We start from the raw sequence: 26,243 nt of genomic DNA on the forward strand, positions 1-26,243 counted from the left end.
TAACTAAAAGTTTAATTGATATGAAATATAGGTAGGAATTTTTCGTAAACGGGACAGTTTAGACTAACTGGACGTTTTAAAATTAAATGAATACTTGATAAAAGAACGTAAGGTGCGTATTAGGCGCTTTGTGGAGCAATTTTTTTGATTTTCAACCATATTATATTATGATTTTGGCGCCCCCTGACATTGGCGCTTCATTGGCGCCCGGGGCAGGCGCCCCGGTTTGCCCCCCCTTAGATCCGGGGCTGGCGGGACAAAACATCAGTAGCGATGTTTGAGATTTAAATAAAATCTAAGAACGTAGCAAATGGTCTAATATATAGTAACCATAGAGTTAAATTCATTTATTAACAATTTAATTTATTAGTGAATAAAAAAATACAAGATTGTTGTCCCGCTAGAATGACCATCCAACGCACTGTGCGCCGCGAGTTGAGCCGCCTGTGTAGGCTTTTCAATGAGACTTGAATGGTACAAAACACACGGACGGCGGCGCCGGCGGCCGCAGAGCGGTTACAAGCAACTAGGAACAAAGTGTCGACGTCGCCGCCGTTTTTAAGCCGCCTCGTGTGTCCTCACCCTTATAGATCGAAACTTTTTTGGCGAAGAAGCTACTTACAATATTGATGGTCAAAGGCTTTTTTTCTATTTTAGGGGACCATTGCCGTGTAAAACTAAACATAGACGAAGATGACGAAATATGTTCTGATTACATCAATGCTTCATATGTAAAAGTAAGTTTTAACTGAACAAATACATTTACCCTTAATGTTTTCTCCATTTAAATACATATAGTCACTACTTTTATTTAATTCATTTAGCATCTAAATGGATTTATTAGGATTTTAAAAAGAAAACTAAGAAAAGAAGTGTAATACTCCGTACAACAATCGTCAACGTTAGGTCGCGTCGTCATTTATTTATCTAATCCTTTAGGGTGTGTGTCAATTCATATTGTAGCTCAATTCATATTGTTTAGAAAATTTCAAGTACGTTCAGAAATGAGTAACCGAGCGCGTTCCGATTTTATTAATTTAAAGTATGTAGGTATGTTTGGAAATGAATACTTGGGATTCACAATCCTGTTGTTAGGCGGTTAAGCATAGTACCGGCCACATTATCTTCCTTGTATACCGAACGGCTCCAGTATCACAAGCTGTACCTTGCTACTCCTAAGGCGTGTAAACGCCGTATACGGGAAACTATTATTATTATTAGTATGTTTGGCTTTTCTTCATTTTGGTTGTGTTTCAACTTATAATTTGCTCTACAGGATGTCCCATTTTCATGTTTTTTGTAGAGATGCAGAGATACATGTGACCGGTAACGACTGAACTGTTCTCCAAGCTCGGTCTACTACCGTTCTTGTAAAAAAATTAGGCGGTGCATCCCGTCAATAAAAATTCGACAAATTTGCAAGTGGCCAATATAACGAATGAGCAGCGTGTGTTTGCGGTGACATACTCCGCTTCGCATTATATATGTTTTGTAGTAAACTGACCATACTCCAATATTGTGTCTGCATTTTTGAAATTCTTTTTGTAAACACAGATCTAGCAGTAGACGTACATTATCATTTCATCCCGGTATCAGGTGAAAAAAAGAGTACATCAATATGACGTAACGTTGATAGACGGTTGTACAAACTTTACGATAATTGTTCTTTGTAATGAATTTAGATTTATTTTTTATACAGGGTTATTCAAATGAAGTGGAGTACATTGCTACTCAAGGACCTCTGCCTGGCACTTGTAGAGACTTTTGGAAGATGGTGATACAAGAAAACGTCACCATAATAGTTATGGTGTCGAAATTTATAGAAAATAATAGAGTAAGTCACCAATCTTCTTGTCAAAGTTTAAATAAATCTATCACTTATGTGCCTTATTAAATTACAGGATAAATGTTATAAATATTTTCCAAACAACCATCAAATCATGACTGTAGGTGATGACATAGAAGTTAGATGTAGTACCGAACTTCATTTGGGAGTATACTGTATAAGAACTCTTCAAGTGAAAAAAGTAAGTACCTACCAAGAAAGTAAGTTTGAAATACTATTATAATATTAAAGTGAGATAAAAAAAAACCTGTCAACTGCTAAATTGTTTTTTTTTCATTTAATTAACAAAAAAATATAAACAAAAAAAAATGTAAACAAAAACCTGACACTTGATACCAAATATTTTAAAATGTAATATACAGGGTGTTCCATAATGACATACTAATAATTAAGGGGACCTAATAGGACCTTGAACCTATTCTAAAGCAAATACTTAATATGAACGTGTGTCCTAAACATTTTAACTTTTGAGATGCAGAAACAAACATTTAACAAAAAAATATATATTTTCATATGCATTAAAATACCGTTTTTGGTGTACAATCACAGTTTTTTGGTGTTCATACAATTTTTATATCGAATATTTTTGAAGAAAATATGGTACGCCACTGATACACTCAAAATCTTCATTCATTTCTAAACAATTTTCAACGCTTGATTTTTTGTCCGACGCATAGTTTTTGTACAAAAAGATTAGTTATATTACTTCTTAATTTTCTTATATCAAAAAATCATTTGATAAACATGAAAAAAAAATAGAAAATTTTACCACTAGTATCTCAAAAGTTAAGAAGTTTAGGACATATATTTATATCAATTTTTTTAGAATAGGTGTAAAAATCACCTTCTTAATTTACAGAAGTATAAAATAAGAATTATATCCTACATATAATAATTAATTTATAGGACCTTGTCCAAGTGAACGTAACGCATATGCAATATCTGGATTGGCCAGATTTTGGGGTTCCCACTGATACAGGGGACATACTTCAGTTTTGTAGCAATCTACGAAGTAGATGGTCTCAAGGGGGTTTAGCTTTAGTGCACTGCAGGTAAGTGACAGAAAAATACATAGCTACTCATAACTTGCTAATGCCACAGATTATACAGATTATAATCTTTGTTTTTTCTTTATTGTTTTTCGTGGTTCCAATTTTCGGAATCGGGCACTAGTTAGGTTACTAGTTTGCGCACATAGCACGCCCACTTATGGCCTCTAAAATTGTGCACAGCGCCTGACCGGCACAGTTATTAGAGAGATATCGGAAAACCGAATAGCGTCATCCAGTATTTACGCGTACCTTATCATGGTTACGATATGCGCGAGTCAATTTTTAACGCAACACCCGCTAATAACGTAATTTGCGGATCAATTACACCAAGCGCTCTTTCTAAATAACCTCTGATACCGTTTAAAAATTGCTTAAATGGGCATGTGCGGGTATTTGACAACCGGAGCCGGCCGGCGAGATCTTTTATTTTAGGTTATGTTTGAATTGTTTTGAATTATTGCTTTAGTTTTATTAGGTAATTTGATATTTAAGTAGCTGGGATTAGTTTTAATTAAATAAATATGGCCCAAAATATGGATTCCACCTCTTCCAATACTAAAGAACCTATAAAGAGTCTTAGGTTTACAGCAGATGACGACTTAGCCCTTCTAAGAGAATTTGTTGCTTGTTGCCCTAAACCCATTGGCAGACGTTGAACAATAAAGCACTGAAAATAAGCACTTTAGCCTTTTAGTTTTAAAATACCTAGTAAACAAAACAATTTCAAAGTTTTAAATTCAAAGTTAGGTTAAGTTTAAATAGCGGACGCGACGCGATCAGAATTCTTTCCGATCCGATAACTATAAATGAAGAGAGTTAATACCACCTCACGTAAAGGAAATAACACCTGGCCTTATTAACGTTCATGCACGCTATTCGGTTTAGCGATATCTCTATTACGCTGTTTATTGTTATTTTACGCGAGTTTATTTTTGCGCACAGGAAATTTGATTCGTTTGCACATCGTCATAAAATAGCTATTTATGTAACTAGTACCTAAAATGATGTTTTTTAGGACGAATCATTACTGTTTGCGGACGAGGCGTTAGCCGAGTCCGAAATAGTAGATGAGTCCTAAAAAACATAATTTAGGTACGTGTTACATACACTATTTTTTGTCATACGCTTTTTACAGTTTTTAGAACGCATATTTGCAAATTTTCCATATTTGAAATTATAATGTTTGAAAAAGTTGGCTTATAAATTCATATCTTAGTAACGAGTTTGTTTATTTCATCGCATTTTGACATGTCATTCGAAATTTGTCACAAAATCACACAAATTCATCAACAATTTTAAAATGTTCCAAAATCCCGAACATATTGCTAATAAGGCCAAAGAAATCGTGTTGGATTTACTTCCTGTGAAGTCTCGTGCCATTTACCAGAAAGAATATGATGTTTTTAATGAATGGAAAGACAAAAATGGCGTATTCGTTGTAAATGAAGATGTATTGCTAAATTATTTCCACGAAAAAGTAAGTACCTAGGTACCTATTTAAAAGAGGCTTTTAAATTAAAATATTCTTAAATTACAGTCACAAACATTCAAACCATCGTCAATTTGGTCGAAATATTCCATGCTGAGAGCAGTGTTAAGTGTTAAAGAAGATATTTATATTGACAAATTTCCAAAACTTATTGCTTTTTGAAGAGGAATTCGGTTGGTTACGAGCCTAAAAGTCTAAGGTTTTGTCCATAAAAGAGATCGGTGATTTTTTGGCCACGGCTAGTGATGAAACTTATTTACTTACTAAGGTAAGTTTGCGATAATGATTTTTAAAATATATAGATGGTTTCTTATTCCATTGTATTTGATTTTTAGGTAGCTCTTGTCATTGGCCTTTGTGGAGCATGTAGAAGAGAAGAATTGTACTCTCTACGAGTGCAAGACATCATAGAAAAAGACAACAGCTGCCTTTTAGTTACCCTTGCGGATACAAAAAACTAATATCAAAAGAGTGTTTCCGGTGGTGAACGAAGGGAACGTTGTCAATCCAGTTGAGTTGTATAGAAAATATGCTTGTCTTAGGCCAAAAAAATGTACCACATGATTATGTCTTGTTTGTGACTGTAATTTAAGAATATTTTAATTTAAAAGCCTCTTTTAAATAGGTACCTAGGTACTTACTTTAAACAAATAACTTAGCTTTTGATATTGTTAGTATTTAATAATTTAATTATAAATATATGTATAATTTTATGTGATTTTGTGACAAATTTCGAATGACAAAATAAAACAACCAAATAACGAATTTAGACATTTTAGTCCATAAAGGTTGCCATGACGACCTTTACGGCCTAGGCCGAAAAAGAAACATTTTACGGACTGAAATGAGTCCGTAAAATAGCTGTTTTTGGGAGCGTATGACAAAAAAGAATTTTCGTACCACGAATTAGGGACAAGATTTTTATCTGTATACTTATAGGATACCTAATCTGTGCTAATACCATGTAGTATTCTATTATTTTAGACAGGGATCGATTCTAAAATCATAACATAATAGCAAAAAAGAAAAGAAGAATAGGGATATTTTACAAAAATATATATTTCAGTCTTTATTATAATCCTTAGAATAACCTACATCTAGTTGGTGTATGTATAAAACTACATATTTTGTAAATTAGTCAGTCTTTTGTGTATGTAGTTAAAATAGAGGTATTGTAAAAAAATGTCAATACCTATGTGGCGGATTCGTCTCTCCAAAAAAATACTTTATTGGTATTTCGCCACTGCACTGCAATTTTGAAGTTTAACTTGATATAATGTAATTTTAACAGAACGTCAACGATTTCTTGTAGACGTATCTGTTTTAAAAAAGTAAAGTGTTCTCAAATAGTTGAATTTAAATTATTATTATTTAACGCGTGTGTTTACAAAAAATAACTACTTTATTTTGTAGATTTTTCTTGCAGTGCAGTGGCGAAATACCCATAAAGGATTTTTTTGGAGAGAGAGAGGTATTGTAACTAGGTTTATACATAGATTTCAGTCATTATTGGTTTAATCACAAAATCGATATTTAAAATAATAACTCGAAAACCAGTAGATCTGGAATAGAATTTTACACAAATCTGGCGCAGTTATAGGGGAAATAATCATTTAAATTCCCCCCAAAAAAAAAGAAAAAAAAACTTTTTATGTTCCCATAAATGTGTATAATCTCATCAGAAAAACATAAAAAAATGAAACAATTAAACATTGTTTCTCTAAAATGTTTAGCACAGCATGCGCCGGAAATATACACTCAGATGCAAAAAGAACGCACCGGAGAAATTTTTAGGCAAATTTAAAGTGTTATATTTTTGTTATTTTTAGCTCTATTTTCATGAATTTTTTAGTACGCTGTATATAATTACATCAACTTTAATTCGTAAACTCAGTTTTTTATAAACTTTAGTATTTGGCATATTATACAGAGTTAATCGAGGGGTTGTTTTTTTACCTTAACTTTAAAACACCCTGTGCAATAATTTCGTGTGTAAATTTTCCTAAAATATAATTTTTCGGTCAGAACCATGTCTCTTGAGCATTTTGTTTTTTGGATCATGTCAATACATGTTTCCGTTAATTTTTAAGAGCGAAGTGAATTCGCCATCAGCAATCTGCAATTTTTTCAACTATCATTTCTTTTTGAAGTTGTTTTGAATATGACAAGGCGGCTTTTGAGATTATTGTATACTATAAACCACTATGCACTGTTCATCATGTCGACGTTTGGGAAATGCTTGGCAGGAGGGTTAGAGGTCGCGAAGCGGCTACCAGTTTCACTAAATGAACTTTGCTTGGCCCTTAAAGAATGAGAAAACATATCGCAATACGATATATTTATTTATTTTATTTATTTATTTATTTATAAACATGTACAATTATTATAATAAACTACAAACATGTTTTCAAAATTATCCCACATAAGCTTTAGAGCTTGTGCGTGGGAATAATGATAATTAATAAAAAAAAAAAGAAAATTTGTTGCGTAGACTAAACTCTAGCAGTTATATAATAAGTTAACTATGTATATCAAAGACAAGAAATAAAAAGAGTTACTTATTACAAGTCAAATAAATACTACCGATCTTGTCAGTACTACAAGGCACGGATATCAGAGAGTCACCAACAGAATAGATATATTGGTATTTAGATAATATTGCGATAGGAATGGTTTGATATTATCCATTTTTTTATTAAATATTTAAACCGCATCATTGCGGCATTTTTTATATCCACATGTAAAAGGTTATATAGTTTTGGACCAATATAAAGTAAACAATGTTGTGTTAATTTAAATTTCATAAACGGTATGCTTGAATCTTGTCTTGAATAGGCTCTAGTAAATATATTGTTACAATTAGTACCGTATGATCGAAAAAAAATGGCGTCCAGCTGGCTTGGAAATGACGATCAATGACATTTCCCATATAATTTTACATATAAAATGACAGCGATTTTCATTTCATAGCCACCGCTGACGCCGTTTTTATTCGATCATACGGTATTACTTGTCGATTTTTTGCATTTATGCATGTATATCATTACACTTCTCACGTATAGTTGTCTTATATCCAGTACTTGAAAACTTGCAATGGTCTCCTTAGTGGAAAAGTGATATGGTTTAAATAGAGCTATTTTTAAAAGAATTTTTTGTGCTGTTTCGATTTTCTTTAGTAATGTTTTATAAGCAGAGCCCCACGCTGTAATGCCATACTGTAGTAAACTCTGACCAAATGCAAAATATATCTTTTTTAAGGTTTCAGAATTCATATATAATCTTAATTGAGTGAACAAATAAAACAGCTTTCTGATATTGGAAGTTAAAATGTTAATATGATTATTCCATTTTAGATTGCCATCCAAATGTAAACCTAAATATTTTGTAAACCTTTTAAAGCCTGTCTCCTTTTGAGACCTACGATTTTATACATGTAACGAGGCTTCTGTTGCGTAGCTAGATATTCTGTGCTATAATGCTTTTTATCTCAGATGGATCAGTAGGATTTAAAAATAAAGTTTGTCCTTGCCGTAAATGCAGCCTCCATGACAGTATTAACGGACCTTTGAATAAGAAGACTAAGGAAGGAGCATATCAAAAATCTTAGGTACACCGCGATGGGCCTCAAATATGGCCGACTTAAATTCCGGTTTATCAGTGTCGTTCTAATTTTATTTAAAAAATGTAAAACTATGATGTAGGGTAGACGCATAGATAAATGCAACAAGTTTAGATTGGAAAGCCCGTAAAAATTTTAGGTCGCGAAATTATTTTGGGTCGCGACCGTTATACGCAATCTGGCGCTGCTATAGCGGTCGCTAAGAACAACGGCAAACAAAAACAGAAATAATTTTCTCTTGTCAAAGTCAGAATCTTCAAAAATCATAATATTCTTTCAAAATCTAAACCGCTCTCATTAAAGAAATTCCGAAAAATGTTTATAGCGTTCATTTTCAAAGTAATTATTGCTATCTTGTGAGTTTAATTCAAGTTTTATTTACTCCAACCGGTGATAATTGTGAAAAAGTGGCATTAAAAACTTAAAAAGCTGTGCTGTGAACTGTGAACTGCAAAAATCATCGTGGATCGTGGCATAACGTCGGTTTCCAATGTTTCATAGGTATTTCATACATGCGTCCTTATATAAAATAAAGTTTCTTGTATGCAACACACTGTCTTTTATTTATAAAATTAAACGAAAATAATAATAAATTTGAATAAACAATATTTGGCGATATAATTCCGGAAAAAGCCGAACCGCTCCGAAATTTTCAAAAGTTTTGGGTCGCGACCGTTGCTAGAATAGCGCCAAATAGTGTTTACATTGTCCTTATGGGCACTTTCCAATCTAAACTTGTTTCGTTTATCTATGGGTAGACGTGGGGTAGACTCAATAATTTGTTGTTTTATTTTACGTTGTGAATAAATGTTGGTAGTTATTAAAATTGTTATAAAAATATATAATTCTAATAAAAATAGATAAGTTATAATAAGTATTTATTACCACAAACATCCGATACGCTACTGAAGCAGGTAAGTCAAATTAACGTATCTAAATTCTTTGACATCTAATCTTTGACAAGTAATAAATAAAAGCTAAAATGCAAGAAAAATTTATAATTTAGTTAATTTAAGTGAATTTCATAAATGATCGGTTTACTACACGTATGTATATTATATAGTCACTTACTAGCAAAAAGTTGTTCCATTATTTCACTCAATTTTTTCCCGAGATCTACCGCACGCTACACAACCAACTATTTTAGAGTCTTTTTCGATAAATCGCGATAGTGTCACTGTTAATTTAAGTGCTGCCACAATTTTCATCTAGATTTACTACCTTTATACAACTATCAGTAGTAGAATAATAATAAATAACATAAAAGAAGCTCCGTAAAGACTGACAAATCCACAACATTTCAAATCAAATTCAAATGTGTCAAATGAATCGTCAAACAGAACTGTCAAGGATCCCCACCCTAGAGTGCTTTTATGGCGCCTTTTCCGCCCACCATGCATGAATACATGGATAGTATTATGCTCCTTCCTTAGTCTTCTTATTCAAAGTAACGGACGTATACAGGCAGTTATAACATCAAGGGAGGCAATACAATGTATTAAGTTTTTTACAATTTTTTTTCTGTTTATATATTTTATTATTACAGATGATTTCTTTAATATAGTTATTTCTGTTATCGTTATTAATGTTTATTAAAACCAGGACTGTATCTTTAGTATCTAACGTTTATTTTTAATTTAGTATACAGTAAGCAATGCAGCATAATATGACGTTATAATAATAGTCACCAAAACCATCTCGTCATATTAAAAAATTACATAAAAAAATGATAATTGAAAAAATTGCAAACTGACCAAAATTGCAAACTGATCAAAAATTAACCAAAGCATGTATTGACATAAATCAAAAAACAAAATGCTCAGGAGTCATGGTTCTGACCGTAAAATTATATTTTAGGAAAATTCACACACGAAATTATTGCACAGGGTGTTTTAAAAGTTAGGGTAAAAAAACAACCCCTCGATTAATCCTGTATAATATGCCAAATACTAAAGTTTATAAAAAACTTAGTTTACGAATAAAAGTTGATGTAATTATCTACAGCTTATTACAAAATTCATGAAAATAGGGCTAAAATTAACAGAAATATAACACATTAAAATTGACCAAAAATTTCTCCGTTGCGTTTTTTATGCATCTGAGTGTAGTTTTTTACGTTATATTTTAGTAAATCGCTAGAAGAGTATAATAGCTTTAGATTCTTGTCCATATTGCCACAATTCAGATATCCAAATAACAAAAATATCTAAACTATTAAATTTTGACATTCCCTATATCTGATTCTTCTGCTGAATAGACAATTTTTTTCTGACCTCAAAATGATAAGATTTGTTGGTATTTTCCTTAGTGGTGCTGAGAAACTAGTGACTTGAAAACCTTTTTAAATTGTTATTCTAAAACCATTGAAATATCAGCAAACTTTATATATTTTTGATTTTTTTTTTGTCTAATCAACTTAAGCAGTATTTGTTTAAAAAAAGCAACTTACATCAAAATTTGACAGTTCAGAGAGCTTCCTGTTATTTCGAAAATTAGAATATGGCGTCTCAAACAAAGCTCTAACACTTTCATTATTTTAAACTTGTCTTAAAACCATGGGCATAACAATGTACAGGGTAATCCCATTTTTGTGTGTTTAGCAGGGTTTTTGTTGAAGTAGACCTACAAAGATGCATTTTTACATCACTGTGCTACCTTTTTATCAAACTAAAGTTGATACACATTGATTTCTCCTGGCCCTCTTAGTTCCTTAAATACAGGGCGAAATTGATAATGTTGCATAACTCTGATTGACAGCGTATTATCTAAAAGCTGCACAAGTTTATTTTAGTGCAATTTATTAAGATAACACGATGAAAAGCCAAATTATTTGGTTAAATTAAATTAAATAAAATGATAATACTCTTTTAAACTAAGTTTCTTTATGTTAAAAGTTAAAAAATGCATTTTGTTTGCGAAAATAAGTATAGAATATATTATATTTTTAGACAGCTCAATGACAAGACAAATAAAATAAAACTAAATAATATATAGGCTGTCCTATTAAAAAAAAACTTAAGTTTTAGTTATATTTCGGAAATGACAGCTCCCAACGAAAAACTAGCTAGGCCACTGGTTTCTACATAAAATACTCTACGGGACTCAGTATTAATCTTTTCGAAAAGTTATAAGATAACCAAGATAAGGGAGTCGAAAAATTTTCAAATTCGCCCTGTATTTGGGAAAACAAGGGAGCTAGGCTAAATCTATGTGAAAACCGTATATTTGTATCTCGACCTGGACTCATAAACGAGAAATTCCATAAAACACACGAAAATGGGATACCCTGTATAAAATTGTTTTGATGTGTGATTTGTGTAATTTCCTATTGTAATACCAAAGGTTTCAAACTAAATTATAAGATAGATATAAATAAATAAATAATGTTTTCGGTCTTACTTTTATTAAAAAATATATTTTTGTTAGTGCTGGGGTTGGTAGAACCGGTACTCTCGTAGCCACAGACATACTCCTGCAAGCCATCAACTCTGAAAGTAGAATTAGCGTATACAACACCGTATTGGAGATGAGGAAGCAAAGAAAAAACATGGTCCAAACGCAGGTTAGTTAAAAAAACACTAACAATAGTTCACGTCATAACTGAATTAAAACTAATTTCCTTTTTCAGAAACAATATATGTATATATATCAATTAGTGAAGAACATGTTGGAAGCGCCCATAATAAATGGTAAGATATATGATAAATAAAAAATGTTTTTTTAAATATATTTCTTCTATTTTTGCAGTTTTTCGGTTAATTATTTTATTATTCATTTAATTTAATTTTAATTACCATAATTTTATTTCAAATTGCATTTTTTTGAATTTGTATTTCCTAAATAGAGTAAAAATACAACCTCTTAATAAAAGCTACATATAAGAAATAAAATAAACCATTCCAGTTGATGAACCATGATCGATGACATTCCCTATATAATTTTACATATAAAGTGAGAGCGATCTTCATTAATTCAATAAATACATAATTCAAAAAATAAACTATTTTAAAAATCATGTATGCCACTGAAATGAAAATAATATATCTAAGCTAAATATGATCTATTACAGCTGTAGTAAAATGAGTAACTAATTATGAAAAATAAAGTTCCAACCCATGCAACATTTCTCGTAAATACGTACTTGTGCGGTTTGAAATTTTGATGCAAAATCCGGCAATACCGCATAGAAGAAATGTATTAATCCAACTTTTATCTCTTTTTAATACATTTGATTTTTCATTAAGCTGTCTATATCACTGTTTAAACACGTTAAAATCCGGATTTTGCATCAACATTTCAAACCGCCCAAGTACGTATTTACGAGAAATGTTGCATCTAGGGTTGGAACTTTATTTTTCACAATAACTAGTTACTCATTTTACTACAGCTGTAATAGATTCTTAAAGAACTGTCTAACAGAAATGAGCATTATTGAATAGCTTAGAATGCCGTGGCTTAGATATATTATCTTTGTTTCTTATTTTAATTCTTGTACCAACCGGCAATACTGTATGCCGCTTTTTATTTTGTCTCTCTGTTTATCAACTGGTCTTATATATTATATATTTATCTCTCTGTTGTATGCATTAAAGTACAGACCATGGAAATAAAGTGACTAGGGCTAGTAACTAGTATAATACAAATAAGGGGAATCGCTAGAATTCTGTGTAATGTTAGTTGCATAGTTTGTGATGAAATTCTCCCTTTAAATAATATTGTTTTATAATAAATTGATTTACAATAAATCCTGTTCTTGAAAAAAAAAAACTACTACTAATAATATTTAATATATTTAAATTAATTTTAAATTGATTGTACTTTGCTTTAAATTACAGAGGAATATGATAAAGAACCTGTATATGAAAATATCACAGTCAATGACAACAGAAATAGTGGAGTTTCTTTAAAGAACCAGGATGAAACTGATATCGAGACTGCTGAAAGTGCCTTTTAACCAATATTTGGACCAAATACAGTATACTGAGCAAACCAAAAATTACACGACCTCGATATAATATTTTAATAGTATTATTATAGCCAAACCAAACCAAAAATATTCTTTGTTTTAGTATTTCTTTTGTAATACTTTTCCATATTCTAAAAATTTAGATTAGAAAACTGTTAAACTTTTCTTTATTAGGTGTAAATAATTGACTCTTAAGAACAAATATTATTACTTACTGTGATAATTCTTAATGTTTCAAAGGCATTGTTGAACATTTTTCATCATATTGACTTTTTATTGTAGGTATGTATGTATAAATTATTTATTATTTTAATGTATAGACATGTAAAATTTTTAAATGTGATATTTTTTAAATAAAATCTTATAATATATAGGTCTTTTACATGTATTATTCTGATGAAATTTACACATATAAAATAAACTTAAACAAAAAAAAACTTACTCAATGCAACACATTATGAGGCAAAATATGTTGTGGAGCATATGAAATAAAATGATCATTCTTTTTCATATGCATGTCAGTATTGGTGGTGTAATAAGGATTTCCAGAAGGATGCAGACCATAAGTTGGTATTCGAGATGGAAACATTATAGGTTTCTATTTGAAAAATATAAAAAAAAAATATTTCAGAAACTTTAATGCAATTTGTTTGTTTACTTACTTGATTAGTTAAATAGTTTCCTTCAAAATTAATCGGTACAGAAATTCTTTGATTATGTTGATAATTGAGTTCACTATAACTTTGTTGATTATCAACTTTTTGAATTTTGTTTTCAGATATGTTATTACATAAAACTTTTTCTTTAAAACTGTTACAAGCAATAGGTTTGATATTTTCTGTGTTTATGGATTTACAATTCATATCTGAATTCTTCTCCAGCAAAATAGTCTTTGTTCCATTCTTTTCATAATAAAACCCCATATCAAATAACAGCCTCCTTAATGTCATAACTGAAAACTTTGGAAGGGAATTATCAGCACTTATACTTTTCAAAATTGTAGTTAAACTTGGACTAGGATTAGTATTTTTCAGTTGATAAATAATTTCTTTGATTCTCTTTCTAACAGTTTCATTATATTTAATCAGTCGATTATTTGAATTAATATTCTTTCTAATTCTTCGTTTCGATGGTTCTTTAAAACCTTGAGGGCTTATTTCTTCCTTACGAAAAGAAAATATACTTTTCTCACTGCAACCAGTGGCTCTTGTAGTTTTTCTCACTATTTCAGTTACTGTTTGGTTTGGAAACTCATTTCGAAAGTATTTAAATACGTTCATAATAATGGTTTTCTCTTTTCCCGAATAGGACATACCCTGTTTCATTTTTTTTATTTGAAGATTAGAGTTTGTGCTCATTTTATTGTTGAGAATTTGTAAAAAAATATTAAAGCTTCCAATTTATTTTACCATACAATTTAAAAGTTACAAAAAATGTTACAAAAATTCATATAACCCTGAAAAACAACTGTTAAGATAGCAACATGATAGTAACTAAACGTGACAGGTGACAGTTCTTCTTTTTTTTGTAGACGTAGTTACTTACCAAAAAACCTAGGGATGTCGGCTTTGTGGTAGAAATGATTGCGCCGCGCCGCTTTCTAGTAGAGAGTAGACCGGTTCGAATCCGGCTTCGGACATGGGTGTTTGGTGTGTGTGTTTCTATGTTTGTCCTAATTAAACGCTCATAAAAATATTAAATAAGCTGGCTGAATGCTGTAATTGGCAAGTGGACATAATAGAAAAAAAAATACCTATTTATATCCATATTGATATTAGCTTTGAATATGTTAGATGCACCAGACAGATTCGATATGCAATATGTTCGTAGAGAAAAAAATAAAAGATATGTCGACAGGTTTCTTTTGATAGACGTATTTATTGATATTTGATATATCATTAAAATTATATAAAAAATATGGTGAATATTTTTATGGGGTATGTTCGATAGTCGACTATCGATATATTCAATATTATGTCGATATATAATGGACATTCCTACGGAAAAAAAGGCCTTGGAGGTCATGAAGTTAGCAATAAAAGTTGACAGTTGATCAGTTGACGTTTGACGTTAAACGTTCTTTTTTTTATATTCGTTTGCCCGTTGAACATCGCGGAAATGTCGTAAGTATTTTTTCTTAATTTTTCCGGTCATCTCTTTTCCAAAACATTTTTATAATATCTAAAATCATAGTTTAAATGTTTCCTAATATTTCTACAAAAATATTTTTAGCTCCAAAGTATCCAGAGATACTCTTTACGAGTGCGTAAATGGAGTTATCGACCATTCCAAGGAAAAGAAAAGAAACTTCCTGGAAACTGTGGAAATTCAAATCGGTTTGAAGAACTACGATCCCCAAAAGGACAAACGTTTCAGCGGAACCGTCAAGTATGTTACCTGATCGTGTTCGTTTTAAAGATCTCTTTAATGTAAAATCTTTAAATCGGACATCAAATCAGGGAGCCAAAAAACTGGCGGACCTGTACCCAGGGTCTTAAAATAACTGGGCAGATCTTCTTGAGATTTTTCTTAAGATTATCGACCATTTTTCGTAAAATTTTCATTACCATATATGGTAATGTTTGGTGAGTTTAATAACCACATTCAGGAATTCAAAATCACTACGTTTTGGTGTTTAAAGTCTAAATAATGTAATAATTAAATTTCTAGACTGAAGCACATTCCCCGGCCTAAGATGCAAGTATGTATCTTGGGAGATCAACAACATTGTGATGAAGCAAAGGCTAATAATGTACCATACATGGATGTTGAAGCTTTGAAGAAACTGAACAAGAACAAAAAGCTTGTCAAGAAATTGGCTAAGAAATATGATGCTTTCTTGGCTTCAGAGGCTCTTATCAAACAGATTCCACGTTTATTGGGTCCTGGTCTAAACAAGGCTGGTAAATTCCCTGGTTTGTTGTCGCATCAAGAATCAATGACGCAGAAGATCGATGAAGTTAAGGCTACAATTAAGTTCCAAATGAAAAAGGTTAGTTTCTTCTGTTTAGACCAATAAAGTTATTTTTGGCATCATCAAGCCAACAAAGCGATTCAAAGACATGTTGCCTTGTACGGAAGAATGGTGCCATATAATTAGCAATTATAACTACCACTTTTGCAAGTTCTGTGTGACTGTGGCTTTAATATTGCTTACAGTTTTCTTAAGTTAATTTATGAGTCTAATTTACATGTTTTTTTACAGGTCCTGTGTCTTTCTGTTGCTGTAGGACATGTAGGTATGACTCCCGATGAATTAGTTCAGAATGTCCATCTTTCAATCAACTTTTTGGTTTCACTGTTGAAAAAACATTGGCAAAACGTCAGGTCGTTACATGTTAAATCTACTATGGGACCTCCTCAAAGATTGTATTAATTTTTAACTTTATGTTGCATATACCTATTTTTTATGCAGGTTGACATAATAAATATTTAATAGTAAATAACGGGTTTTGTTGTTTTTTTCCACTTACGCTGTTGTTATTTTTAGTTTTAATAAAAGCTATTAATGAGGAAAGAGGAAACAAAAATGAATCGAAAAATTTTGAAAAATTTAGCTGTAAAATTTAGTGGCAGGCAACGACATCTAGTTGCAGTGTTCTTAAGGTTCTTGAATTAAAAAATATTTTTCCGTAAATCAAGTTAGGTTTTTTCAATATGATATAAACAAGGATATGATCGAAAAAACGTCGTCAACGATGGCTATGAAATGAACGCTGTCATTTTATATGGAATTTTTATTTCTAAGCCAACTGAACTTTATTATTTTATTAACTGAACGCCGGTTTTTTCGATCATTCGGTATAAAGATTCTCGAACGACATCGAAATTTCTAGATAACTGCATTACCCAAGCATTACCTATATATTGACAATCAGCTGTACGGCGCTGTTTCTCTCGGTGTCATTTCGAACTAACGTTTCTATGTTGTGAAATTTTTTGAACTAGATTTTTTGCCGGTGAATAAAAATCGTTCAAACAAGTGAAACAGTGTTGTTGTGCAGTGTTAAAAGTGTTTTTGTGTCGCTGTTATCCATTATTAGACTTGTATGGAATTGAATAATATGACGGGGGATCCTAACCAACAAAACCCGCCTTCTGTTTTTCGATTTGAGGCCTATCCGGGGCCCAGTGGTGTTGTTCCTTGGAACATCGCAGACCCGTATGGAAAAGGACCTGAAATAGTTCCGCAAACTGAGTATTCTCCTGTATATTCACGATATGTAAATCAACAGATTCCACCTGTTAATCATCCTACACAGATACCAGCATCATTTTCATTTGGGGTACAATCTCCAGCAAGCCCTTACCAAGGACATTTCCCGTTTCAAATAACAGCGAACAATGATGGAGGATATGGAGATAGGACGTTCAAACAGATCTTGGGAAAGAGAAAAACAGACACTCCATCGTAAGTATGAATTTTTGCAGTTTTTCATTAATTTTCTCTTAATAATATATGTGTACAGGAACTCCAAGATGTAATAACTGGTGAAAAATGGACTAATTCAGTGAGCAAATATTTTATTCATAAATCAGTGAACTAGAGGTATTTTAATGCTGTTGTTTATAGATTTCAGCCATGTAAGCAACACATCACGGAGGAAAAAATGGCGGAACACATGTCCAGGCTTCACATCAGTTCAGAGACAGCTACATCACCATTAGAACCTGAATCAGTTAAAAACAAAAGGTTGTATATGTGTGAGGAAATGAGGAAACTGCAAAGTGACCCTATTCTACCACCATCACTAGTGGCAGGACTACAAAGGCCATGTACAGCTCTAGTATTGTGGCAACCTCCTATTAGGCCATTACCACTGTTTGGTAAGTTGAAATATATAATTCTAGTTAGTATCTTTGTTTAATAGAATATATTACTTTTGAAGAAGCCAATCCTGGTCCTTCTAATAATAGTAATAACGAAGATTTAAATAAAAACAGTCCTGATATCAAAAGCATGGAAATACTAGCAGAAATGGAGGCTGAATCTTCAAACACGATGGAAATGGATGCATAGTAAACAGAGAAGCTCAAATTGGCAGAGTAAATTAATTTTAATAACCAATTACAAAGCTTTTTACATTTATTAAGACTGAACTTCGAAAGTTATCTAATTTTTTAAGATTTCGTATTTTTATGTATACTGTCTTCAGTTTTTTTATTTTTTTCTCCTTTGTGTGTAAAGTAAAATACTAAAACCTTTTTTATATAGGGTGAGTTTCCTACGATGCTCTCTCTATGGGTATCTCGGAAACTACTGGAGATAGAGAGTCGGTTAAATGGGGAAAGAATTGCAGTTTTGTGGGATCATAAATATGCGCCTTTCAGATTTTTGAAAAAGTTCATGGCTTACTAGATATTTTGAAAAAAACAAATTTCGGCTATTTTAAAAATATCCCTAATTCCATTATAAGCTATTTTAGATAAAAAGTTTTCAGAAAAAATTGTAGATAATCACATCCTTAATGAGATTGTGTCCTCCGTTTTTCTCTAAAACCTGTCATTTTTGACATATGACACAAACATATGTTTTTTTAAATGGAAACCATAGTTGGCCATGACTTCATAAAAAAGCGCCATTTTTTAAGCTTTTCGGCGATATAAGGTATAATATGTTTTCTTCGAAAGATTATTGAGTAATAGCCAATTCTTATAATTTTTAAACAATTGCACTTAGTTAGCCGTGGAAACAAGTTTAATTGTCTTTGCTCTCAGAAATGTGAAGCTGTTACATCCAAACTTTTGTGTGTGGGGCGATGCGCGAGTATCTACACGCTTTTCTTCATTTGAAAAATTCATATTTACAATTTTTGTTTATTTTAATTTACAAAGTTTGGATGTGACAGCTTCAAATTTATGAAAGCAACGGCGATTGGACTTGTTTCCATGGCTAACTAAGTGAAATTGTTTAAAAATTATAAGAATTGGCTATAATTCAGTAATTTTTCGAAGAAAACATATTATAGCTTATATCGCTAAAAAGCTTAAAAAATGGCGCTTTATATGAAGTCATGGCCACCTATGGTTTCCATTTAAAAAAAAACAAATGTTTGTGTCATATGTCAAAAATGACACGCTTTAGAAAAAAACGGAGAACACAGTCTCATTAAGGATGTGATTATCTATAACTTTTATCTGAAAACTTTTTGTCTAAAATAGATTATAATGGAATTAGGGACAATTTTCAAAATAGCCGAAATTTGTTTTTTTTCGAAATATCTAGTAAGCCATGAACTTTTTCAAAAATGTGAAAGGCGCCTATTTATGACCCCACAAAACTGCAATTCCTTCCCCATTTAACCGACTCTCTATCTCCAGTAGTTTCCGAGATACCCATAGGGAACATTGTAGGAAACTCACCCTGTATATGAATCTGTTGCATAGAGATCTCTTTTGATGAGTAATACAATGCCTTTATTTTTCAACTCACTGAAACAAGTTTATGGCAAATTATTCATTTAAAATTTTATTAAAAGATTTGTCAAACAATTAAATTCTAGATAAAATGTATATAACTCTCAGACTGTCCTCTATTAAAACAATTTTTGTAGCCAGTATTAGTATTATTTAATGTACAGGTTGTTTTCAGCAATATTTGGAATTACAAGAATACAGTATATAAAGGCATTTTTGAAAAATGTTTTGATATATTTTCTCTATAATTCATTCTTAATATTATATGGATTTCTAAAAGCTGCCTCTTTTAACTTTTTAAGGTTTTTGGTTTAAATTTTACTCTAAAAAATGTGTCCTATAAGGTGTTATGATACTTTTTTTTATTTTAACTACTAGTTTTTAAGAAGTATAGATTTCCTAAATTTAATGCTCAGTGTATAATGTAATTCAATTTCTAAAAATATAACTTTTTGAAATAAACATTACTGCACAGTTTATGTATTGTGATTATAGTTATTATATATATATATAGAAAATAATTGATGTGATTTTCTATTTTGTAATACACCACTAAATTTTTATAGCAGTTAATAACAAAAAAAATGATGAAATTTTATTTATATGTAAATTAGAAAAAGTATAGCTAGCAACTCCTAGCAACACTGTAATTTTACTGGTTGTATAAAATAAACTGTGCCACTTATGGTAGATTTTATAAAAATAGCCATAATAAGTTTGCAAAAACGGGAAATGAAGACTTTTTTAGTAAGATTTTTATGGAATTTCTTGTATTTATGCTTAGTTTAAGTTTAAAAGATTGTATTATTTTTTTGCATTTTTTTCTGATGATTGATTTCGAAATAAATAAACATCTTTTAACTAGAATTTTTGTGTTCTTTTGATAATGTCAAAAATCTTTTCATTTTTCTGGAACCATCATCAACTTTACGTTTTCATATAGTAGGTTGTGCTTTTTCTTTTTAATTTGTTACAAGTTACAAGTTGTGAAGTCTTGTACTGTTAAAAATAAGACTACAATCTAGAAAAACTAAAGAAAAGCCATAATTTTTTTTTACAAAAGCCATAGAAACAGTGTTAATACATCAGAACTGATTTGCATATGTACTCAATAGTGCTGACAGTGGGTTAACCAGTTGTTTTGTACACAAAAATATGAATAAAGAATTCAAGAGAAAATTTAAAGATATTAAATCAGGTAAAATTATTATGTCTGTATTTCAGTATTTCCATATGGCTGACTTGAATTTCAGCAAGGAATAAGGAACATACTATATATTAAACGAATTTCGTTCGTTGAAGGAACTGAAATTCAATATTGAATTTTTGTTTAAAGATTGCAGTATATCGATATTTTTTTTTAAATTTTCATCCCTACTAGCAGATATTTGGTAACATATTTTAACGTTCTGTGGTTAGAGACTCGAACAGCTGATTGTCAACGCTTGCGCGGGTTAGTTTTAAAAATCGGCACGAATGTTCGGATTGAGGGTGGTGTAAATTTTAATAATAAATGCTGTTTTTTATGAGTTTTCTAAAGCGGACTGTATCGTGTCGTTCGCCGCATGCATTAAAACCGACATTGCCATTTATTAACGTAAATACGTGCGGTTTTTACAGATGTCATGCAGTCTAATGAAAGGGTAAGTAAAGTAATCTATATGGAAAGGTTAATAAAGATGATTTTTTTACGTTAATTTAGTGTTTTCTTTTATCAGTTCGTGTTTGTTTAGTTTTGTGTTTAAATAATAAATCGTTTAAAGTATCTTTGTTGGAGTTTTTTTGATTGGTTACTGATGTTTTTCCTTGGTTACAAGTATTGGAAAGAAACTAAAAAGTTAAATCAGTTTGCAAAAAAGGATCTAAGTAGTACCTTTTATTTTTTGTACCTACTTACACTAAAAATTATATTATTATACCGTTTTATTATGTTATCGAAACTGTTATCATGGGTTGAATTCAATATTAATAAGTAAATTAGATTATTAGGGTCACTTGATCTATAAAAATTAGTAGGTACCTCATGTAAATATGCATAGTAAAAAGTAAAACTATTAATTTTGATTTGACTATCTTGTGTAAGCTGTGATGAGTAAAATTCAAGATATAATGGATTATATTAGAGTTTTTTTTCCTTGCTCAGTTGGACGAGACTTATTATTGAATAAAAGTATTTTTAGAAAGATTTAGGGGAGTAAGTAATCTGACAGGGAATTAGCAAAACTTTGAAAAAATAAGGGAAGTTTAAGCCACTTGGGAAAGATTTTATGGTTGTCATTACTTCCACTTGGCGGATTACTAAAAAGGATAATTACCGAAATTTAATTTTCTTTTGGTTGATGGAATGGAGCACTAAAATGTTCTTTTTATGTTGAATAAAGGAAGGGTGTTTTGAAGATTATTCCAGCTTATGAATATGTCGAAAATAAAACATATTTGCATATTTCTATATACATATTTTTGGTATTCCTTTATACCTATTTATAGATATAGATAGATTGATAATTGTTTATTTAATCCATATAGAAAATACAGTAGTCCTAATAAGGTTATAGAACATAAAAAAGGTAATGTATTATACATACATATACCGGGTGCGTCTTAAAAGGGGCTCACCCATAGAACTTTTTTATTTTTTCAGATAAAAAAACGAGATTTGGTATGTTAGTATATGACATAAATTAGGATTGATTGACATATTCAATTGTTTTTGGTCACTTCCTGTTTCACCGGAAATGACTACAACTTTTGATTTTTAAATGGCACCCTCAGTATTTTTTTACTTTATTCGATAAAAAAAACACTCTGAAGCCCCGTTCTCAGAACAGCGACTGTCGCCAGCGACACGTCAAGAGGACCAATGAGATTTGTACAAAATTCAAACAGCTGTCAATTTTAAATTTAGTACAGCTCCCATTGGTCGTTTGAAGTGTCAATCAGTGTCGCTGTCGACACGACGCAGTTCTGAGAACGGGGCTTGAAGGGTATGTCATATGTCAACTTCTGACATTTTCGCATATGGTTTATTTGAAATTATAACTTGCGGTTCGTAACGAAAATTTGACTCGAAATACTAAGTTTGTGGCATCAAATTTATTCGTAAAAAAATACTTTTTCCAAATATGCTAATGAGCCACTCTCGTTCCGTTAGAAAAAATTGAGATATGATTAAAAATACGATTTGAGCATTTTTCAACTGGCCAGAACAAAACACTAAAAACATTAGACGATCAAATCTATTTTTCCAAGGCTCCTTGATTAAGAATTAGTGTTTTTAACATAGACATGGCACTCTAGATTCAATTTTAAAATACAATTTTTTATTAAGCGAGAATGTCACAAGTTGACATACGATATGTCATTCTATTCAGAATTTAATTTTCTATCGAATAAAGTAAAAATATACCGGGGGTGCCATTTAAAAATCAAAAGTTGTAGAAAAAAAAACAATTATTAATGCGTCAATCAATCCCAATTTATGTCATATACGAACATACGAAATCTCGTTTTTTTTTATCTGAAAAAATAAAAAAGTTATAGGGGGTGAGCCACTTTTGAGACGCACCCGGTATACGGGATATAGTCAATACCTTGGAACATTTTCAATAGGCGTCACAGTAGGTATTCATTGTTTGAATGAAATTTATGTCTAAAATTATTAATTTTATTAATAAATTAATTGGGATTTAATTACTAGAGACAAGACGAAAAACTTTTTATTGTCATTTTGAGAAAAATGCATTCTTCATAAAAAATTTGCTTTTGTTTTAAAATGGTTAATCCCGTTTATATTTTTTCAAATTTCCATACCAAACATGAAAATATTAACCCTCAACTGGCTCAAGCACTATTTAAACCTCTGTAAAATGTTTACGTTTAAGAATTAGGCCTCGCCGCGCCATTTACCTTTAAGTTAGGGTACCAATATGCAACTGTTAAAGGCGCACTTGATTTTAAGTTTTTTTTTTAAGTATTGTCCCTATCAGCGGGGGCTAAAGTTTCATTGGGGTCTGTGTGGCACCACCACGCCAAAAATGTTACATTATTAGGATGGTGGGTAGTCTAAAAAGTGTGCCTCACTGGGATGCTAATTTTGAGGAAGCATTAATTCAGTGGTTCGTTGAACTTGAGGCTTAAGTGAGATGAAAACCATCGAGACATTGATTTTTCTCCGAAGATAACCATAACTCCGATTCTGAATCTATTACTTATAGAAGAGAGAAAATTGAATAATCAATACCAGAAAAGAAACAGATGTGGTATATGGCAACCATATGTCAATGAAGAAATGACAAAAAACAAAAATCTCATGAATCAAATGTGCACAATCCATGTGCGGCAAATGCAGATCCTATATTAGCATGAACTGTATTTGAAAAAGTTATGTACATTTAAGGTTTGCAGTTTTGTTGAAAATAATTTATGTTTATTACTTTAGCTTCAGATTTAAGTTGTTTGTACTTTTAATAATACGGTAAAATCATAAAATATATATGTTTTTAATTTCTATGGGTTTCTTAGCCAAGTTATATTTCTGTTGTCAAAAATTCCTAATAAATTCTTTTTACTTTATTTTTGTGTCCGTTCTTATTAATTTGTTGAAAATTAATGAAATTGTTTGTTTACAAGTTTGAATATATTGTAAGCAGTGTTAAAATAACAAGCTTTTTATAAAATATCTTCATCATGTATTTTAAACTGAAAAAAATCGGACCCCAGCACGCCATAAGCGTTACAAAAATTCACCACGCTACACGGTGGAGTATTAGCATGAAGAAGGTGATCGAAATTCGAAAAAGCAAATGTGTTTAAGATTTCCCAAAAAAAGATAAATGATAAGTTAAATCATGTCTGCCATGAATGGCGTTGCTATGGGTGTGTTTAGTTGCATTCATTTGTTTCAACGAAACGTCAGAGTTGTAGCTTCTCACAGATAAAAGGTAAATGGCTAAATTTTATGTTTAAAATTATAAATTGTTGTTGTTCTTGTGCCCCTTTTACGTTCAATCAGCAACTTTTCTCGTCTCTGCTCAATTATTTCGAACAGGAAAGAGATCATGGCGAGCCCCTATTGCCGTTAAACTGCGTTAGAGAGTACATTAGTGATGTAAAAATTCTAAGTAATCGTTACAAAGTAACAGTTATTTTACGAGGACTCGAAGTAACGCTTACCATTTGAATTTAGGACTCGTTACTCGTTACTAAGCTAATTCGTTACTTTTGCGCTGGCAGTAATCGTAATTCCTGGAAATGCACGAACCGAGGACTCGAAACTCGATACTAAGATATTCTTTACTTCGACGTAGGTCTAGTTGTTATCAATATGTTTATGTTTAAAGAGTTGACTTGACGCCGCGCCGGCCGGTGTTTTGGATGGCAAATGTGAGATATTTTTATTACAATTATTATGATTGGCTCATGCCACCCCGGCGCGCGGCGGCGGCGGCGCACAGTGCTTCGAACATATGGCTCTAGAGGACAAAAATCCAAAACTTCTCTTTTATTGTAAGCAATTTATTCAAACTAGGTTTATTTGACACAAATGATGAGTACTCTCATTGTACTAAATGATGATGTTCTTAGTCCCACGTTTATGAAAAAAAAATCTTATAAATAATAATAATGTTGGAGCTGTGTTCCATCTAAGCAAATAATAAGTTACAGTATGAAAACGGTGTAAGTATTAAATAAATTCCTGTGATAAAAAGAATTGAAATAACATTAGAACATGATTCCTACAATATAAGCCTAATAAAGATAAAAATGTTTTTCTTTAATGAAAAAGAAACATTAATGTTATATTTAATTAAAAAAAAACTTAAGATACTATAAATTTACTTTAGGACAACAAAATGCATAGATCGTAACTACTCTGATTCAGGAGAATTACTGCTGACAGAATCTTCCAAATTTATAGTATCCAAATCACAGGTAGATGAAGTATCCTCACATATAATATATTTCTGTACATCATTTTCTAATATGTTACTTTTTCGCGTTGTTACTGTTCATTTTGTCGGTATGAGGGGTTCGGATGTTAATAGTTACATCTTTAATATACCTTCTCCATATATTATTTTTTCCTTTTCTTGGGTATAACATTTTATAATAAATTGAAAGATGGACATTTTTTTTATGCGACGTTTCGCTCCAACATAGTGGACTTTTTCAGGCACAAGTGGTGTCTCATTTGACTGGAAGGTTCATCAATATCTAATAAGAACATATTTTTTGAAATACAAATAATTTTGAGTTCTTATCCTTATGATCAAGCCAAGTATTAACCAGATCGGCATTGCTTATCAATTTTACTCCATCTGAAAAGTATTATAAAATAAAGTTCGTCGCAAGCAGACGCAGGTGAACTATACAAAAAATAAAAGTGTATGAATATGGCAACAAAAATATTCAATAAATACGATATGTTTTAATATGTTTTTTTTTAAATGCCTTTTTGAAGTTTGAAAACGTAAAATTTTTATACCCATTTAAGAATCATCTTAAAAATAAATAAAAACTAAACAATCACGAACTTGTTTAGAAATAAATTTAAAGTACATACCTTGTTTAACAATATCCATAGTGGCTTTCAATTAAGTACGTACCCGTTTAACTCCATAATATACAGAACTACTATGAATGTTATTCTTTTCACTGATGAGATAATGATCGCAAAATTTATTTTTAGTGAAAATATTTGCTAACAAAAACGCTGTTTATGAAAAATAATATACAGGATGGTTGAACATTGCTATAGGTATAAAATTATGTATTCAAATATTAGTAAATTTTAACTTATTTTTTGATTTTTGTCCATGGGACGAAGCACTGTGCGGCGGTCTGTCCCTTTACCG

General features: G+C 31.1%; 5 protein-coding genes across 15 annotated transcripts in view; 4 read left to right on the forward strand and 1 right to left on the reverse strand.

Moving 5' to 3' along the window:
• Window positions 1-13,343, forward strand: part of LOC115875874 (receptor-type tyrosine-protein phosphatase beta-like) — a 33,910-nt gene extending 20,567 nt beyond the window's left edge. For 4 of the 5 annotated variants that reach the window (XM_030891422.1, XM_030891423.1, XM_030891421.1 and 1 more), the window contains exons 11-17: window positions 658-737; window positions 1,700-1,834; window positions 1,902-2,027; window positions 2,753-2,898; window positions 11,433-11,568; window positions 11,635-11,695; window positions 12,842-13,100. In XM_030891422.1, the coding sequence (XP_030747282.1) occupies window positions 658-737; window positions 1,700-1,834; window positions 1,902-2,027; window positions 2,753-2,898; window positions 11,433-11,568; window positions 11,635-11,695; window positions 12,842-12,960 (803 nt within the window). In that variant the 3' untranslated portion in view covers window positions 12,961-13,100. Of the gene's footprint in view, window positions 1-657; window positions 738-1,699; window positions 1,835-1,901; window positions 2,028-2,752; window positions 2,899-11,432; window positions 11,569-11,634; window positions 11,696-12,841 lie in introns of all 5 variants that reach the window. The other variant, XM_030891419.1, reaches the window with a different exon arrangement.
• LOC115875875 lies at window positions 11,397-14,434 on the reverse strand. The gene is made up of 3 exons (XM_030891425.1): window positions 13,635-14,434; window positions 13,415-13,570; window positions 11,397-11,494 (listed from the first exon to the last, which is right to left on the reverse strand). Exons 1-2 carry the CDS (start codon window positions 14,328-14,330, stop codon window positions 13,415-13,417), a joined length of 852 nt encoding a protein of 283 aa, XP_030747285.1. The 5' UTR covers window positions 14,331-14,434; the 3' UTR covers window positions 11,397-11,494.
• Window positions 14,435-15,007: 573 nt separating this feature from the next.
• Window positions 15,008-16,418, forward strand: LOC115875876 (60S ribosomal protein L10a). The gene is made up of 4 exons (XM_030891426.1): window positions 15,008-15,095; window positions 15,205-15,360; window positions 15,643-15,964; window positions 16,178-16,418. The coding sequence occupies exons 1-4, from the start codon at window positions 15,091-15,093 to the stop codon at window positions 16,346-16,348; spliced, it is 654 nt and encodes a 217-aa protein (XP_030747286.1). The 5' UTR covers window positions 15,008-15,090; the 3' UTR covers window positions 16,349-16,418.
• A 431-nt stretch (window positions 16,419-16,849) lies between these two features.
• Window positions 16,850-18,244, forward strand: LOC115875877. Its single transcript, XM_030891427.1, has 3 exons — window positions 16,850-17,383; window positions 17,546-17,799; window positions 17,862-18,244. Exons 1-3 carry the CDS (start codon window positions 17,022-17,024, stop codon window positions 17,990-17,992), a joined length of 747 nt encoding a protein of 248 aa, XP_030747287.1. The 5' UTR covers window positions 16,850-17,021; the 3' UTR covers window positions 17,993-18,244.
• A 2,607-nt stretch (window positions 18,245-20,851) lies between these two features.
• Window positions 20,852-26,243, forward strand: part of LOC115875878 (uncharacterized protein CG43867) — a 517,198-nt gene continuing 511,806 nt past the window's right edge. For all 7 annotated transcript variants that reach the window (XM_030891428.1, XM_030891431.1, XM_030891435.1 and 4 more), the window contains exon 1: window positions 20,852-21,032. The gene's annotated coding sequence lies outside the window, so the exon portion shown is untranslated. The remainder of the gene's footprint in view (window positions 21,033-26,243) is intronic.

This window comes from Sitophilus oryzae, unplaced genomic scaffold (assembly GCF_002938485.1).
Source record: "Sitophilus oryzae breed Bouriz unplaced genomic scaffold, Soryzae_2.0 scaffold_1396_pilon_pilon, whole genome shotgun sequence".
Lineage (NCBI taxonomy): Eukaryota > Metazoa > Arthropoda > Insecta > Coleoptera > Curculionidae > Sitophilus > Sitophilus oryzae.